This window comes from Dendrobates tinctorius, unplaced genomic scaffold (assembly GCF_039654945.1).
Source record: "Dendrobates tinctorius isolate UK_male_01 unplaced genomic scaffold, ASM3965494v1 ptg000489l, whole genome shotgun sequence".
NCBI classification, from domain to species: domain Eukaryota; kingdom Metazoa; phylum Chordata; class Amphibia; order Anura; family Dendrobatidae; genus Dendrobates; species Dendrobates tinctorius.
Window position 1 is genome coordinate 1,185,168 of NW_027362150.1, and position 14,336 is coordinate 1,199,503.

General features: G+C 45.9%; 1 protein-coding gene across 1 annotated transcript; it reads right to left on the minus strand.

Annotated features, from left to right (window-relative positions):
* Nucleotides 1-1,574: 1,574 nt before the first annotated feature.
* Nucleotides 1,575-13,544, minus strand: LOC141078008 (uncharacterized). The gene is made up of 5 exons (XM_073564798.1): nt 13,371-13,544; nt 13,165-13,288; nt 12,984-13,081; nt 12,695-12,791; nt 1,575-3,563 (listed from the first exon to the last, which is right to left on the minus strand). The coding sequence occupies exons 1-5, from the start codon at nt 13,392-13,394 to the stop codon at nt 1,963-1,965; spliced, it is 1,944 nt and encodes a 647-aa protein (XP_073420899.1). The 5' UTR covers nt 13,395-13,544; the 3' UTR covers nt 1,575-1,962.
* Nucleotides 13,545-14,336: the final 792 nt, after the last annotated feature.

Below are 14,336 nucleotides of genomic sequence, written 5' to 3' on the forward strand. Positions count from 1 at the left end.
CTCATAACACTATACCTTGCCGTGCTGTCTGTTCGCACCTTGGCCATGTACTCTGTCTTGAGCTCTATCTTTTCATTCTGACCTTCCGTGCTCCTTTAGCACAAGTCTTATCTTGTACTCTGTGCTTTGCCATATACCCAGCTCTGTGTCTCAGCATACGTTCCACTACCTGTCTGTACTCTGCTCTATGTCTCTGACTTGGGTCTGGGCTCTAGCATACGCTCCGCTTCTATGTTGTAGCCGGCTTTGTGATTCAACCTACGTTCCGCTCCTTGATTTGTACTTTGCCTTGCCTTGTTTCTTTGCGGGCCCTTTGCACGCGCCTGGCCTTCCCTCGCCCGCCTGTTTGTGCCTCAGCCATGCCTGCCTTAGCTGTGTCCGCCTGTTGTGCCTCAGCCGTGCTCGCCGCAGTCTGGCCCGCCTGTCTGAGCCTCAGCCCGACCAGCTAGCCAGTGCCCCAGCCGTACTCTTTGCTTCCTTGCACTCACGCTGTATCTGCACTGTGCAATGCGTGCCACCTTGGCACGAGCAGGCCCTAGCCTGCTCCTTGGCATACCTCCCTGTGCATCTCTAAAGCACTCACAGGTCCTGCCATGAACCCTGGCATGCCTCCTAGCATGCATAGGCCCTAGCCTGAACCCTGGCATGCCTCCTAGCATGCACAGGCCCTAGCCCTAGTCTGAACCTGGCGTAGCCCCTAGCACACACCTTGCCTTGCACCCTGCCTTGGACCCTGGTGTGCCCCCTAGCACGCACCGTGCCTTGAACTTTGCCCTGGACCCTGGTGTGTCTCCTAGCACTCATCCTGCCTGGAACCCTGCCTTGGACCTTGGCGTGTCTCCTAACATGCACCATGTCTTGAACTCTGGCGTGCCTCCTTGCCTGAACCCTGGCTTGCCTGACAGATGCCCAGAGCCTGCCTATCGCTGCCAGAGGTTCGGAACCTGATGACTGCGGCCTGATGTCCGCAGCTGAAGTCCAGAGACTGTCGATCGTTGCCAGATGTCCGGAGTCCGATGCCATCTAGCCCTTGCGGGACCCTGGTGTGCCACCTAGCACATATCATGTCTTGGACCTTGGCGTGCCCATGCACGCACCTTGCTATGTTTCACTTTGTCCTTGTAACTATGTCTTGTTCCTGATTAAACCCTGGGACCACGCTTTATTGAAGAAACACTGTGACCACGCTTTGTTATGTCTTGTACCCTGCACGTTCCCTGTTGCCAGACACTCACACCTGTCTTCCTTGAGTCGGCCGCCTGGTTCCAGCAGTCGTGGTGGATCACCCCCTTGGTCTTGCCCCTGACACTCTCTGTATAGGGGGTGATCCCTCACAAGGTCAGCTAGCCCTAGGTGGGTGGGTGCCACTCTAGAAATCGACTCAGCTGAAGCTGACTCCGTCACAGTATACAGTACGTCACCTCACCCTATATAGTGAACTTAGGGGTACATGTTTTTTCTATTAGTCACCTACTGACTAACCTTAAGGGGGTGAATTATGGGTATAGTTTTACATTTGGAATAAAGTTAAGTTTTATTCTTTTGTCAGCAAACATGAGGAATGACAAGAGACAACCCATTTAAGAAGATTATATTTTGGTTAAAACATTATGAACATATGAACATAAAAAAGGCTTCTCCCTTATGTGACGTGTCTGATGTTTATTAACAGTTGATTTCCAAGCAAAATATTTCCCACATTAAGAAAATGCAAATGGCTTCTACTCTGTGTGAGGTCTCTCATGTCTAACAAGAATCGCTTTCCGGTTAAAACATTTCCCACATTCTGAACAGGAAAAAAGGCTTCTGCCCTGTGTGCGTTCTTTGATGGTGATCTAGATCTATTTTCCATTTAAAACATTTCCCACATTCTGAACATGAATATGGCTTCTCTGCTGTGTGAATTCTCTCATGTGTAACAAGACTTGAAATCTGAGTAAAACATTTCCCACATTCTGAACATCAAAAAGGGTTCTCTCCTGTGTGAGTTCTTTGGTGCTTAACAAGATCCCCTTTCTGGTTAAAACATTTCCCACATTCTGAACATGAAAAAGGCTTCTCTCCTGTATGAGTTCTTTGGTGCCTAACAAGATCCCCTTTCTGGTTAAAACATTTCTCACATTCTGAACAGGAAAAAGGCTTCTCCCCCGTGTGAGTTCTATGGTGATCAACCAAACATGATTTCCGGTTAAAACATTTCCCACATTCTGAACAGGAAAAAGGCTTCTCCCCTGTGTGAGTTCTACAGTGAGTAACAAAATGTGATTTATCTGCAAAACATTTCCCACATTCTGAACAGGAAAAAGGCTTCTCCCCTGTGTGAGTTCTCTGGTGTTTAACAAAATGTGATTTCTGGTTAAAACATTTCCCACATTCTGAACAGGAAAAAGGCTTCTCCCCTGTGTGAGTTCTTTGGTGCTTAACAAGATCCCCTTTCTGGTTAAAACATTTCCCACATTCTGAACAGGAAAAAGGCTTCTCCCCCATGTGAGTTCTATGGTGATCAACCAAATTTGATTTCTGGCTAAAACATTTCCCACATTCTGAACAGGAAAAAGGCTTCTCCCCTGTGTGAGTTCTCTGGTGGTTAACAAAATGTGATTTCCGGTTAAAACATTTCCCACAATCTGAACAGGAAAAAGGCTTTTCCCCAGTGTGAGTTCTATGGTGATCAACCAAATTTGATTTCTGGTTAAAACATTTCCCACATTCTGAACAGGAAAAAGGCTTCTCCCCTGTGTGAGTTCTATGGTGAGTAACAAAATGTGATTTACGTGCAAAACATTTCCCACATTCTGAACAGGAAAAAGGCTTCTCCCCTGTGTGAGTTCTCTGGTGTGCAACAAAATGTGATTTCTGGTTAAAACATTTCCCACATTCTGAACAGGAAAAAGGCTTCTCCCCTGTGTGAGTTTTATGGTGAGTAACAAAATGTGACTTATGTGCAAAACATTTCCCACATTCTGAACAGGAAAAAGGCTTCTCCCCTGTATGAGTTCTCTGGTGGGAAACAAAACTTGTTTTCAGTGCAAAACATTTCCCACATTCTGAACAAGAAAAAGGTTTCTCCCCTGTGTGTGTTCTCTGGTGAGTAACAAGCTCTGATTTCTTATTAAAACATTTCCCACATTCTGAACATGAAAAAGGCTTCTCCCCTGTGTGAGTTCTCTGGTGAATAACAAAATATGATTTATCTGCAAAACATTTCCCACATTCTGAACAGTAAAAAGGCTTCTCCCCTGTGTGCATTCTCTGGTGTGTAACAAAATGAGATTTCTTGTTAAAACATTTCCCACAATTTGAACAAGAAAATGACTTTTTTGCTTTAGGAGCAGTTTGTTTTTTAATGCCTCTTTTGTGACTTTGATTTTCCTTAGTAGTCAGTAATGAATCAGAAGATGGGACCTGTTTCTTAGGATCAGATGACAGATCTTTACTGTGAATGGATGATGATATATCTGGAGTAATAGCAATCACTTCAGTCATATTTTGTAGGATCTCAAGATCATCAGATTTAAAAATTAAAGATGTCAGCTGTCCCTCTGATCTCCTGGAGCAGTCATCTGCCAAGACAAAAAACAATTTTCTTTAATAAAATATCATTGAGTTTTATATTTTGAACATTTCTATTTAAAGAAGTTGTCCACTACTGTAACTTTTTTTCATAAATCTTGCTATTATGTGCCAGTAAAAACATCCACTGTGTTTATTTTAGCAATATTACCTTTTATCATGCTCTAGCAGCACATTTTCAGTGCTGGCTCCAGCTCTCATCGGGTTAATCGACAACTTCCTTTCTCCCAACTTACTGTGCTCTAATACTACAAGTTCCATGATGCATTGCACTGGCCTGTAAGCCAGCACCGAGCACACCCACTCCAAAACACACCCAAACCCCTCCCTCCTCTCTCTTCAATCTGAAGCATCTTATTGTAAGGGTCTGTGCACACGTTGCGGATTCTACTGCGGATCCACAGCAGATTCTCCTGCATTGTACAGTACCATTATAGTCAATGTAAAACAAAAACCTCTGTGCACATGGTGCAGAAAAATCCGCAGCATAAACGCTGAGGGTTCATTTCTGCAGAATGTCAATTCTTTGTGCGTATTCCGCAGCGTTTTACATCTACTCCATTATAAGAATCCGCAGGTGTCAAAATGCAGGTGAAAGCCGCACAAAATCCGCAGGTAATACGCCGGTCATTTTACCTGCGGATTTAGCAAAATCTGCACGGAAAAATCTGCAGCACAATCCGCCACGTGTTCACATAAAACACATTGCAAGCATCATGAGCGCACACACAGGAGCGCGCACAGACACAGACGTTCTTAATAATAAGTCCCCATGTGCACACCGTTATAGTGCTGAGAGCTATAAGGCTGTGTGCACACCGGGCGGATTATTCCACACAGAATCCACAGCTCTTGGCAGAAAATGCAGGTGCGTTATTGATGCGCTTTTTGATGCATTTTTTATGCGGTTTTTGCTTGTGAATTGTATGCGTCTTTGTAACCTAAATAAAGATATGTCATTTAACAAAAAAAGATTTGTGTTGCCATTTCTGTCCGACCTCCTCTTTTACACTTGTCCAACCCACACTCCATTACACACGTAGATAGATAGAAAGATAGATAGATATGGGATAGATAAATATGGGATAGATAGATAGATAGATCTATCTATAGATATATCCATGGATCTTTCCATAGATATATCCATAGATATATCCATAGATATACTGTATCTATAGATATATCCATAGATATGTCCAGATATATTTCCAGATATTTCTATAGATATTTCCATATCCATGTTTATTAATGAACAATGTTTCATTTTAAAAAATAAAAAAAATGGCGTGGGCTCCCGTGCAATTTTCTGTGCCAGAGGGGGAAAGCCGACAGCCGGGGGCCAATATTTGTAGCCTGGGAATGGGGCAATACCCATGGCCATTTCCCAGGCTATGAATATCAGCCCGCAGCTGTCTTCATAGCCTTTACTGGCTATTAAAATAGGGGACCCCCCAAAAAATGACCTGGGGGTCCCCCTAAATTTTATAGCCAGAAAGCTGCTGGCTGATATTCATAGCCTAGGAAGGGGCCATGGATATTGGACCCCCCCAGCTACAAATACCAGCCTGCAGCCGCCCCAGAAATGGCGCATCTATAAGATGAGCCAATTCAGGCACTTAGCTCCTCTCTTTCCACTCCCGTGTAGCTGTGGAATATGGGGTAATAAGGGGTTAATGTCACCTTGCTATTGGAAAATGACATTAAGCCTGGTTAATAATGGACAGCCTCTCCATTATTAATCTTATAGTAATAAAGGGTTAAAAAAAACACACACACATAAAAGTATTTTAATGAAATAAAACACAACACCGATATATTTTTATTGCACGCCCAGATCCAAGCGACGCCCTCAGTCTCCTGTAATAAAAAGTAAAAAAATAAACAAACCATATATTCCCTGTCTGACACATTCCTATTAATAACGAATGTCCCACGATGATCTCCCCTATATGTCACTGCTCTTTAGGGCCTCACAGTGATGAACTGACAGGAGACAATGGCTCCTGCAGTGCATCACTGAGGTTACATGAGTTCAGGCTCTCACTTTACAGCAATGCTGCGTGAGAAATAGGGTTAGGGCTTGGGTTACGGTTACGGGACCTCTTTCCTGGTGGCGGAGGGATACACAGCGGAGGATTACCTCCGCCTATCATTTCATTGCTCGGGCCCCTGGAGAGCGGTCGCATCAGCTGATGCGGCTGCTCTACACGGGAGATCGTCGTTATTATCTGGAATACAGCGGAAAGGTGAGTATAGGTTGCTTTTTATTTTATTTTTATTACAGGAGATTGATGGCTTTGGGGAATTAGGTGATTGGTAAGTATGTACTCTATGTTATGTGTTGTATGCACTTCAGGCATTTTCTGTTTTAAAAGAATGTTTTGCGTCTAACCCAATATTGATTCAGCCTGATCTAGATCGCCCCTTTGTGGTAGAGGTTGATGCCTCTGAGGTTGGAGTAGAAGCAGTGCTATCACAAGGCACGGCATCCCTCACTCAACTTCGTCCATGTGCCTTCTTTTCCCAAAAATTCTCTTCCACTGAGAGAAATTATGATATAGGGAATGGGGAACTGTTGGCAATAATATGGGCCTTCGAAGAATGGCACCACTTCCTCGAAGGTGCGGAATATAAGATCACCGTGATCACGGATCACAAGAACCTGACCTACTTGGAATCAGCAAAAAGACTGAATCTGTCACGGGGTTACCGAGACAGAACAGAGCCAGAGAACCGCAGCGTCTTGTGGCTCCTGCATTGCCGCTGAGAAGAAGCACTTCTCCGGCGTATTAAGGGTGTTTGTTTCTTTCAGCAGGACAGGGGTTAATCAGTCATGTGGAAATCCCTGCTTTCAGCTGTGCTTGGTTAACCACTCCTCTCTCCTATAAAAACTAGGTCCACAGGCCAGATCTTTGTCTGAGATAGCATTTGCTTCAAGGATCTGGAGAGAGAGAAAGGAGCTGGTGTTAGGAGTGCTGGAGGAGTTCATTATGCGACGACTGTGTGGTTTGCACGCTTGGAGATTCCTCATCCATTCCTGCTTTGTTTTCTTCCCCCATCCTTCACACCCTGGTGTATACCTCTGTTGCTTGTGAGAGTATTATTTGTGAGTGGAATTTTCTTTTACCCTTGTCTCGTTCCCCTGTCTGTCGGGTTGGTGTACTTCGGTACACGGTAGCGCCTCTCTTCCCCGGGAGAGGGGAGGGGGGCAGACGCAGGGCTAAGCTAGGAGACAGGGCTAGGGCAGAGGCCTCGGCATCCTCGCCATCTGAGGTATCCCGGGAAACAGGGCGAGTTAGGGTGCCCCCTAGTGTCAGGGCCAGGAAAGGTGCCCCTGGTCTCAGTTTACTCGCCAGTCCAATCGTGACAGAATCCTAGACAGGCAAGGTGGGCCCTGTTCTTCTTGAGATTTGATTTTGTGATCACTTTCCGACCAGGTACTAAAAATGTAAGGGCTGATGCCCTCTCTCAAAGTTTTTGCCCCTCACAGGCCGAGGACTCTGAACCAGCTCTAATATTGGCCAACGGGATTGTTGTTTCGGCTGTGTCCTTGGATCTTCTGGAGGAGATCCGTAGATCCCCAGAACAAGCCCCTGACACTACGCCTCCCCAAAAAATTTTTGTTCCGGCCACATTCCGCCTGCAAGTTCTGAAGGAATCACATGATTCCGTCCTTGCAGGGCATCCAGGTATAAATAGTACCATCAGACTGGTGACCAGGAATTTTTGGTGGCCAACTGTAATAAAGGATTGTAAGGACTATGTACTGGATTGAGAAATCTGTGCTCGCGCTAAGTCTCCCCATAATCGTCCTGCTGGCTGGCTCCAGTTCTTGCCTAACCCTGAGGGTCCATGGACCCACATCTCCATGGACTTTATTACTGACCTATCGCCCTCAGAAGGGAAGACTTGTACCTGGGTGGTGGTGGATAGGTTCAGTAAGCAGTGTCATTTCGTTCCTCTGTCTGGACTACCTAATTCCGAAACCCTAAGTAAACTGTTCATTATTCATGTTGTACGACTGCATAGCGCTCCTGTGAATATTGTGTCCGACAGGGGTACCCAGTTTGTTTTGAAATTTTGGAGGGCGTTCTGCAAATGCATTGGCATTGAATTGTCCTTCTCCTCTGCCTACCACCCAGAAATCAATGGTCAAACCGAGGGACCCAACCAAGCACTGGAACAATGAATCTCCGTTGTTATGTGTCTGAGCATCAGTCCAATTGGGTGGAACATCTGCCGTTAGCAGAGTTAGCCCTGAATAATCAGTACCAGGAGTCCATCAAGACTACCCCTTTCTTCTGCAATCGTGGGCTGCACCCACGCTTTGGTTCATTCTCTGCTAAGATGTCAGAGCTCCCTGGGGTAGAAAGATCTATACATCAGTTAAAGATGATTTGGTCAGAAGTGAACACAAACTTGAAAGGGGCTCAGGTTAGACAAGCTTCGGCTGCTAACAGACGGCGATCCAAAGGGCCGCACCTGGGAGTTGGAGACAAAGTCTGGCTTTCTACCAGGAATATTAGGCTTAAAGTGCCGTCTGCAAAACTGGGTCCCAGGTTCATTGGTCCATACGAAATTAGAGGTGATTAACCCAGTAGCTTTTCGTCTAAAACTCCCTCAGTCATTCAAACTGCCAAATGTTTTCCACAAGTCTCTCCTCAAATTGTACCGCTCCCCAATTCGTCCTGTCCGGTCCCCTCCTCCTCCAGTTTTGGTCGGGGGTGCCTTGGAATACGAAGTCCAGGGTATCCTTGAGTCCCGCTTAGTGAGAGGGTCCGAGCAGTATCTGGTGCACTGGAAGGGCTACGGTCCGGAGGAGAAGTCCTGGGTCCTTGCTGGTGACATTCATGCCAAGGGGTTGATCAGGAAACTTCACCTCCTTCACCCTAACAAACCAGGTTTTGAGGGTCCGGAGGCCCCTCCACTGGGAGGCGCCGGGCGGTCACGTCGCCGTCAGATACAGGGACTGCTGTTTCGGTCTCAACCACTGGGAGGCGCCGGGCGGTCACGTCACCGTCAGACTCGGGGACGGCTGTTCCTGCCTCGGCCACTAGGAGGTGCCGTGGTTCCCCCGTGGGTGGTGGTGACAGAGAAGGGGTTCCTGAGCAGACATCTGGTGGGCGCAGGCTCCGCTTCTCTGTCAGTCATGAAAGGGTTGGTGCATCACCATCTGACCTGGTCCTGGGGGCGGTCCTAATGACATCATCAGACTGTGAGCCTGTGAGGGATAGCCTGATCCTTCAAATACCTTGGGGCCTGTCTTGCAGGTCGCCAGATATAGTCTTGGTTTCCCCAGTGTGCTAGTTTGTTATTTGCTATCTTTGACTCTGACCTATGCCTGGATTTCTGACTCTGTTCCTGCCTGACTATTTTGTACCTCTGCCAACCTCCCGGTTTATGACTCTGACCTTGGCCTGGATTTCTGTCTCTGACCTTGGCCTGGTTTTTGACCCTGCGACTGCCTAACGATGTTGTACCTCTGCCTCCCTCCCGGTTTATGACTCTGACCTTGGCCTGGCTTTGACTCTGCTACTGTCTGCCGTTTTTGTACCTCTGCTGCCCGCCTGGTTTAGACTTGGATTCCTGACTACGCTTTTGGTCCTGTCTTTTAACCCCTTTCTGGCGACCGTCCTGCTCTGGTCCGCTGCTCTTATTCAGACAGCACCTCCTGGGCTCTGCTGTAAATCCAGATCCCTGTATAGGGGGAAAGGGTATCGGGGTTGCTCGGGGCGCTGTCTTACTGCCACCCAGACTCACAGACGGACGTCACAGTAATAAAACAGCTTTACTTTCCGTTTGTCATCAGTGGGGGCCACTGTGAGATCCACATACAGTGTAAACTCTTCCTTCCAATGTCTCCAAGTCTGGGACAGATTACATGAAGTGATATCCAGTCCCTGAGGGGGCTTCAACCCAGTCTCCATGTTGCAGTAATGTCAGGGAATCTGTACTTACAGGTGCTGGGATCCTCTGTCCAGTCCCAGCCTCACACAAGCTCTGAGGGTTTGCAGGTTCTGTGCCCAGCTGCCACCATGATCTGCTAGTTGTTTCCTGTCATGGATCGCACTCTGTGGATATCTCCAGGCTTTTTATTACATGAGAGGCAATCCACCATTACAAGATGTCTCCTTACAACTAACCAACAAGTTCCAACACTCTATAGTACACACATAACGAAGTGAGACCCCTAGAGGCCACATCATCATGTAACATATTGCTACAATACCCGCTATTATTACCCACAATGACCATCACTGCCAGCCTTATGCCTCCATGACGGCTTTACAATCTTCCACACAGAACCACGTTGATGAACTGTTTTGACATTCAAGCATTTGGTTTATTTAGTGACAGACACATTTGAGTAGAGCTGACTTAACAATTTCCGGGGGTAGGTGGGGGGAGGTCTCCAGAGACACAAGCTGGGCACAATATATTGGGCACTACAATGACATTTTTGCTGTGAAACTTCTACTATGAGTTTCTGGAAATCATCCATGTAGTGAAAATGGTCACTATATCCCTAGATGAATTCCCAGAGGGGTGTCATTTCCAAAATGGGGTCACTTCAGGGGAGATTCTGTTGTTCTGGCACTTAGTGGCTCTCCAAAGTGCCATAACATCAGAATCCCCCCTGAAGTGACCCCATTTTAGAAATGACACCCCTCTGGGAATTGGAAATGACCCCCCCTCTGTGAATTCATCTCTGGGTGTAGTGATCATTTACCTATCTACCTATTTTCCAATGTAATATCTGGGGTTAAAACAATATTTTAGTGGTAAAAATGTACGATATTTCTCGGACTATAAGACGCACTTTTTCCCAAAAAAATTTGCGTCTTATAGTAGGAATATACTTACAAATGCTGCGGTGTAGCTCTGTGCTGCGTGGAGGGCTCTGCCGGCATTTTGTCAAAGCCCGGAGACCCCCACAGTTCCATTGCTGCGATGCGGTGTTCTCCGGAAAAATGGCCGCTGTGAATGTCGCATGCTCAGATTCAGATCTCGTCCTGAGATCTCGTTGCCGAGATCTGAATCTGAGCATGTGCCGCCCCCAGCTGCCATTTTCCCAGAGGCCACCGCATCGCAGTAATGGAGCTGCAGGGGCCTCCGGCTTTGACAAAATTGCGGTGGAGCCTCCTACGCAGCACAGAGTGCTGCCTCCCCAGCACAGAGCGCTGCTGCCGCCTCAGGTGGAGCGCTGCCACCCTAGCACAGAGCGCTGCCGCCCAAGCACAGAATGCTGACGCGCCCCAGCACAGAACACCCCTGCCGCACCACCCTGGGATGGGATTTTCCAGAGGCCACCGCACAAGCCTGGACTACCGAACAACCTCTGTGACTACTCTTGCACCTGTGCTGATCCCCCCGGTAAGCTGAATTCGGACTGTAAGACGGACCCCCATTTGGCACATTTTTTTCCCCTATTTTCCTTTTGAAAATTTGGGGTGCGTCCGAAAAATACAGTAATTATTTCTTCTTCACTGGCCAATGGTATAATTTTCTATGAAACAGCAGTGGTGTCAGTATGCTCACTGCACCACTAGAAGAATTCATTCAGGGAAGTATTTGGTAAAATGCAGTCACTTTTGGGGCTTATGCAGTTCTGGCTCCTCAGGGGCTCTGACAATGTGACATGTCACCCACAAACAATTCCAGCAAAATCTGCTCTCCAATATGGCGCTCCTTCCCTTCTAAGCATTGCCATGCGCCCAAACAGTAGTATTCTCCCACATATGGGGTATCGGCGTGCTCAGGAGAAATTGCACAACAAACTGTATGGAGCAATTTCTCCTGTTCCCCTTATGAAAATGCAAAATATGGAGCTAAAATGATTTGTGAAAAATGTTATTTATTTCCATGGCTCTACGTTATAAACTTCTGTGAAGCAGCTGTGGGTTCAAGGTGCTCAATACACATCTGCATAAGTTCCCTAAGGGATCTAGTTTCCAAAATGGGGTCCCTGTTTAGGCACATCAGGGGCCAAATGCAACATGGCAACGGCTAATTATTCCAGCATATTTTACATTCATAAACTCAAATGGCGCGTCTTCCCTTAGGAGCCCTGCCGTGTGCCCACATATGGGGTATTGGCATGCTTAAGAGAAATTGCAAAACAAAATGTATAGTCCATTTTCTCCTGTTACCCTTGCAAAAGTTAAAAAAATTAGGTCTAAAGGAAAATTTGTGTGAAAGAAAAGTAAATGTTTATTTTTTCCTTCCACATTCCATTCATTCCTGTGAAGCACCTGAAGGGTTAATAAACTTCTTGAATGTGGTTTTGAGCACCTTGAGAGGTGCAGTTTTTAGAATGGTGTCACTTTTGGGTATTTTCTGTCATATTGACCCCCCAAACTCACTTCAAATGTGAGGTGGTCCCTAAAAAAATGGTTTTGTAAATTTTGTTGTAAAAATGAGAAATCGCTGGTCAACTTTTAACCCTTATAACTTCCTAACAAAAAAATTTGATATAGTTGATATAGATGCTGCTGCGCAGGTGCCGCCATCACCGGTGACATTTTGCTGGGTGTAATTTTTTTCTAAGCCTCACAATAGCCACAATATTATAGGCATTATCAACAATAATATCAATGTTATTATATGCATTATGTAATAATGGGGGCAGGTCAGTGAGGGGTCAGCGACCTGTCATAAGCCAATACAGATGAATATGTAATCAGAGCACCACATAAAGCCCCGCCCACAGCCCCACCCACAGCCCCGCCCCAGAGCACGAGAATCTCATTAACGGAAAACTACAAATACAGATTACACAACAGTAAACCAGAGTTGCCCTCACTTATGGTGGACCATTGGAGCTACTATGGATCCTGAGCAGAAGATTAGAGAAAATAATATTGCTCCCCATTTCAGGAGAGATTGTGCAGTAATCTGAATTCCTTAGGATCAGAAACAATGTAATTGGTTGTAAGTTCTATAGAAAAGGGCTTTCACTGCCCAAAGTCATTTGAACAGTTTTTAGTGGAGGAGAATGTTGTGGTCTAGAGGCAAAATGGTGATCATGGTAATACGGCCGGACTACACCACCGATAAAGCAGCCACAGCCGGTGACTGAGAGGAATCTGTGACTTCTCTGCATTCAGTGGTTACTACTCACCTGGGTAGTCATATGTGGGAATCTCCTCTTTACACCACTCATCACCCCTCACATATGTCTCTGTAGTATTAATATGGGTCAGATCTTCACCCTGAAACTAATATTGTAAAAGTCACCGACAGATGGAGAAGTCCCATCTATGATCAGCTCTAATCCTGCCATCTCCACCGTTCTCATTACACAAGTATAAAACATATAATACAGGTAGATACAGCAAGACTGAGCACAAGACCTTCACAGCCGTCTACACATCATAGGGGAGATCTCCTGACACCTTCTCTCCATCTACCTGATGATCCTGAGGAGCACTGGGATCTTCTTGGTTACAGTCCTGTGGAAGAAGAGGACGGGGACATCTCTCTGGTGTTGTCCTCTTACTGGATAGATCTGGAGGAAACACATACAGGGACTGAATTCATTCTCTACATACAGATAATTATAGGCCGTGTGTATTTAGTCCTGTCTATTACCTGGAGATGTGAGGGGCTGGGGAACCTCCATTATGATGTTCTTGCACAGATCCCTGTGTCCTTCTAAATACTCCCACTCCTCCATGGAGAAATAGACAGCGACATCCTGACACCTTATAGGAACCTGACACATACAATGATACCGTCATCCCCCGATCCCTTCATAGTGTTACTGTATAATGTCCCAGCATTCCCAGCAGTGTCACCTCTCCAGTCAGCAGCTCAATCATCTTGTAGATGAGCTCTAGGATCTTCTGGTCATTGATGTCCTCATGGATCAGGGGGTGAGGTGGAGGCCCCGTGATTGGGCTCAGGGGTCTTCCCCATCCCTCAGACACAGGGTCCTGACAGCGATCACTAGAGGTCTTCTTCACCACTGTGTAATCCTGGCAATGGAGAGACACACTAATAAATCTCACTCCAGACATTTCCAGAGTCCTCACCTCTCCAGTTCTGTCCATCTGTTATTCCCATAGATAAGAATGATGTAATGTGACGTCATCAGAATCTCTCACCTCTCCAGTGAGACGGAAGAGGATCTCTAGGGTGAGGTGTAACATCCTCTCCGCCATCTTGTCTCTGTCCATATCCATCCTTGATGGGGAAATCAGGAAAATTCTCTTCTGTAGAAGATCTTCACTGAGAGGATCCGATATTGTAGAGACCTGAATGAGAAGAAGATGATCCGATGTAACATCATAAGAATCCTGTGTAATAATACAATTACTGGAGATAATAAGGGAAACATATGAGGAGATTTATTATCTTACAGGGTTTAGTTTTCTCCCCTGACATCTACTAATAAAACCTATATATTTAGGCCACAGACAACAAGCAGTTTCCTCCTTGGAGTCGGCAGCTGAACACGTTCCTCATAGACTCATCTTCCATAACGCTAATTCTCGTCTCATTACCGACACTGGAATCGGCATTAGCAATACTGCAGGAGAGATTCATTACATGCGACATGAGAAATACAGTCATATGTAAAAGTTTGGGCACCCCTATTAATGTTAACCTTTTTTCTTTATAACAATTTTGGTTTTTGCAACAGCTATTTCAGTTTCATATATCTAATAACTGATGGACTCAGTTATATTTCTGGATTCAAATGAGGTTTATTGTACTAACAGAAAATGTGCAATCTGCATTTAAACAAAATTTGACCGGTG